The sequence below is a fragment of the Alosa sapidissima genome, chromosome 22 (assembly GCF_018492685.1).
Source record: "Alosa sapidissima isolate fAloSap1 chromosome 22, fAloSap1.pri, whole genome shotgun sequence".
In the NCBI taxonomy this organism is placed as follows: Eukaryota; Metazoa; Chordata; class Actinopteri; order Clupeiformes; family Clupeidae; genus Alosa; species Alosa sapidissima.
The window spans coordinates 28015067-28017848 of record NC_055978.1 but is presented as its reverse complement, the minus strand read 5'-3'; the positions used below and the strand labels follow the sequence as shown (position 1 = coordinate 28017848).

The 2782-nt window shown below is 46.2% G+C and overlaps 1 protein-coding gene across 14 annotated transcripts in view; it reads right to left on the bottom strand.

Annotated features, from left to right (window-relative positions):
* Positions 1-428: 428 nt before the first annotated feature.
* nrxn1a (neurexin 1a) overlaps positions 429-2782 on the bottom strand; it is a 140696-nt gene continuing 138342 nt past the window's right edge. For all 14 annotated transcript variants that reach the window (XM_042078575.1, XM_042078576.1, XM_042078579.1 and 11 more), the window contains one exon: positions 429-768. In XM_042078575.1, the coding sequence (XP_041934509.1) occupies positions 461-768 (308 nt within the window). In that variant the 3' untranslated portion in view covers positions 429-460. The remainder of the gene's footprint in view (positions 769-2782) is intronic.

Below are 2782 nucleotides of genomic sequence, written 5' to 3'. Positions count from 1 at the left end.
ATTTCTCTTGCTGTAGAAGGGGGGGGGGGGGGGGCAAATGTTCCCAGCAACACAAACACAGTTTGGGCTCACATTAGAAACATGACGAGTTCTGTGGCGTGGCGCTGCCGACACCCCCGAGGGGGGGCAGGGGTGACCGAGGCGTCCCGCACTTTTTCGGGTTCACATGTGTCGGACTGTTCCTTACGCCAGTGTCCACCCCAGAGTCTTCTCTAAGTGTCTTTTTTTCACGCACCGTTCTCTTGTGTGCTGGAGAGCACAAAAGCTCTGTATCATCACTGACAGTATATGACGTCTTAGATAACACTAAGACAGTAGTAGTATTTTTTTTTCTCTCTGTTCATTTATAACTGTACACAAACAGCCCCTCCCTCTGGCACGTGACCATGAGTATGTCTGAGGATGGGGGGGTGGAGCTGGGTAGGGTGGGGTGGGGGAGGGGGGGGGAGATGAGCATGGATCAGACATAGTACTCCTTGTCCTTGTTCTTCTTGTTCTTGCTGGAGATCTTGGCCACGCCGATGGGCTTCTCCTTGACGGTGGTGCCGTTGCTCTGCGTGGCCGAGTTGCTGATGTAGTTGCGGCTCTCGTCCACGTGGTAGGAGCCCTCGTCGCGGTTGCGGTACTTGTACATGGCGTAGAGGAGGATGAGGATACAGAGGGCTGCCGCGGCAACGATGCCCACCACCATGCCCGTGGTGCTGCTGGACTCGCGGATCACCTCGGAGGGGCCAGGGAAGCCCTTGCTCTCGGGCAGTGGGGGATGGGCTGTGAGGATGGAATCACATGTTCACTAAATGGCCCTCAGGCTGACACAAGAGCCCCACACAAGAGGGGCCTACCCTTAACCACTGATCTCACTCTACAGGGTACCATATAGAACTGTTGCTTCATTTCCACCAGGTCAACGCTACCTGCTCTGTTTACATCCCACACCCGCTTTTTAAAATTTGAACATAATGACAAGCACTGCAGTAATTAGTGTTTAGGAAAGTCATTTTCCAGATTTTATGATGCAAATACATCAATGTTTCATCATCATAATAATGAATGGTGATGCTCTCTGCAAGGAGCATTAAAAAAGCACATTTTATGTTAGCATTCAAGCATTTTCATCAAATATGCCTGTATTAAGTGTTAGTTACCATGCTAACACAGCACTGTTCTATGGGCCTGTGTAAGCCCCTCGCTTGGGCTGATGCATTGGGTTCTCCAGAGAGAACTTGGCTCTGTGGTGGTGAGTCACCAGTGCACAACTGCATAGGCTGAACAACCATTTGCAGAGAGGGGCTTTAGGGGTTTAGTAACCTCCATAATTGTGTGTGTGCATATGTGCGTGACGGTACACACACACACACACACACACACACACACACACACACACACACACACACACACACACACACACACACACACAAACACATTGGAATAGAAAAAAAAGCTGTTCTTCATTTACATCCTGACATGGTATGACACATTTGAACTTTCAGGTTACCAGTAACTGAACTTAAACTCCTGAGATGTTTCTTCCCCCCCTCCGAGAGATAGTTATCTCATCCTGGATTTATGTTCTCGGAGAGGATGGCTTTAATTTACTGCGCTTCCGGCTACAGGCACCCCATAAAACTCAGAGAGAAATGACATGTGAAACAAGCCACGTAAAACTCTAGCCCGTGGGTGCGGAAAATGAGATGGTGATAAAGAATGTGCTGGGCTATAGCGTTCTGCCTCCCCTGGAGCTTAATCTGATTTCAATAACAGCCACTATGAACAATACATTCATTAAAAACAAAAGGCAATATCGGCGGGGATAAAAAAATGACAAAGGAAGCACTTCTGACTATAGTAATCAAATTATTTTCACCTGTAGGCATTTATTTGTTGTTCGGGGAGTTCCATGCCATCAGTACTGTCTAACAATTTGGCGAGGTATTGGATGATAAACGCCTCAGGTTGTGAGCGGCAATCTTTCCATGTGCACATGGATCTATTCTCCATGTGAATGGGGCATGGGTCACTGGCAACATGGCTACAGCAACATGATGCGGCATAGGAGCCTGAGGACATGCCTGCTCTTATTTCCCCACAGATCTGCAGCGCTTTTTAAAGAGCACTGATCCGCCCACCTCATCTGCCTCAGGGAGCAGTGGTGAAAATGGTGATCACAGGATCTTTTTCTCTTTAGCTAATATGTTCATTGCAAACAATACAATTTGCTGGTATCAATGTAAGGATTTGTTGAGCAACATTTCAACAGGAAACTTCAACAATGGTTGTAGAATGACATTATAATGCTTCAAAATGATTATAATTCACTATCTGAGAGCCATTGTTCATCCCAAGACGCTATCTGACGTGCACTTTTAAAAGCTTTTCCTGGTGCTATGAATACTCCATTGGTGCATTATACATTATGGTGCATTACAGTGCATTTTAATGAGTCCTCGGCTTCCCATCACTAGTTTTCATCATGTGCAGTGCAGACAGCCAGCACCAGGGGAGCATCACTAGTGAGATTATTGCTCAGTGAATTGCTGATGCTCACTTTTCTGCTATGTTATTGCAGTTAATTGTTCAATTACCTAGTCTAAGCTGCCATAACACAGATGCAGCTAGACCATTGGTCATGTTGTTTGAAAAAGTACAGTGAAAAGACTTGAGTGCTTCTCATATGACTACGTACTTAGAGGACAACTCTCAGTTGGGGTGAGATTAACATGATACTGGCATATAAAATGGCTTCAATAGCTTGCAAGAGACTTATATATTTTTAGAGCTATCT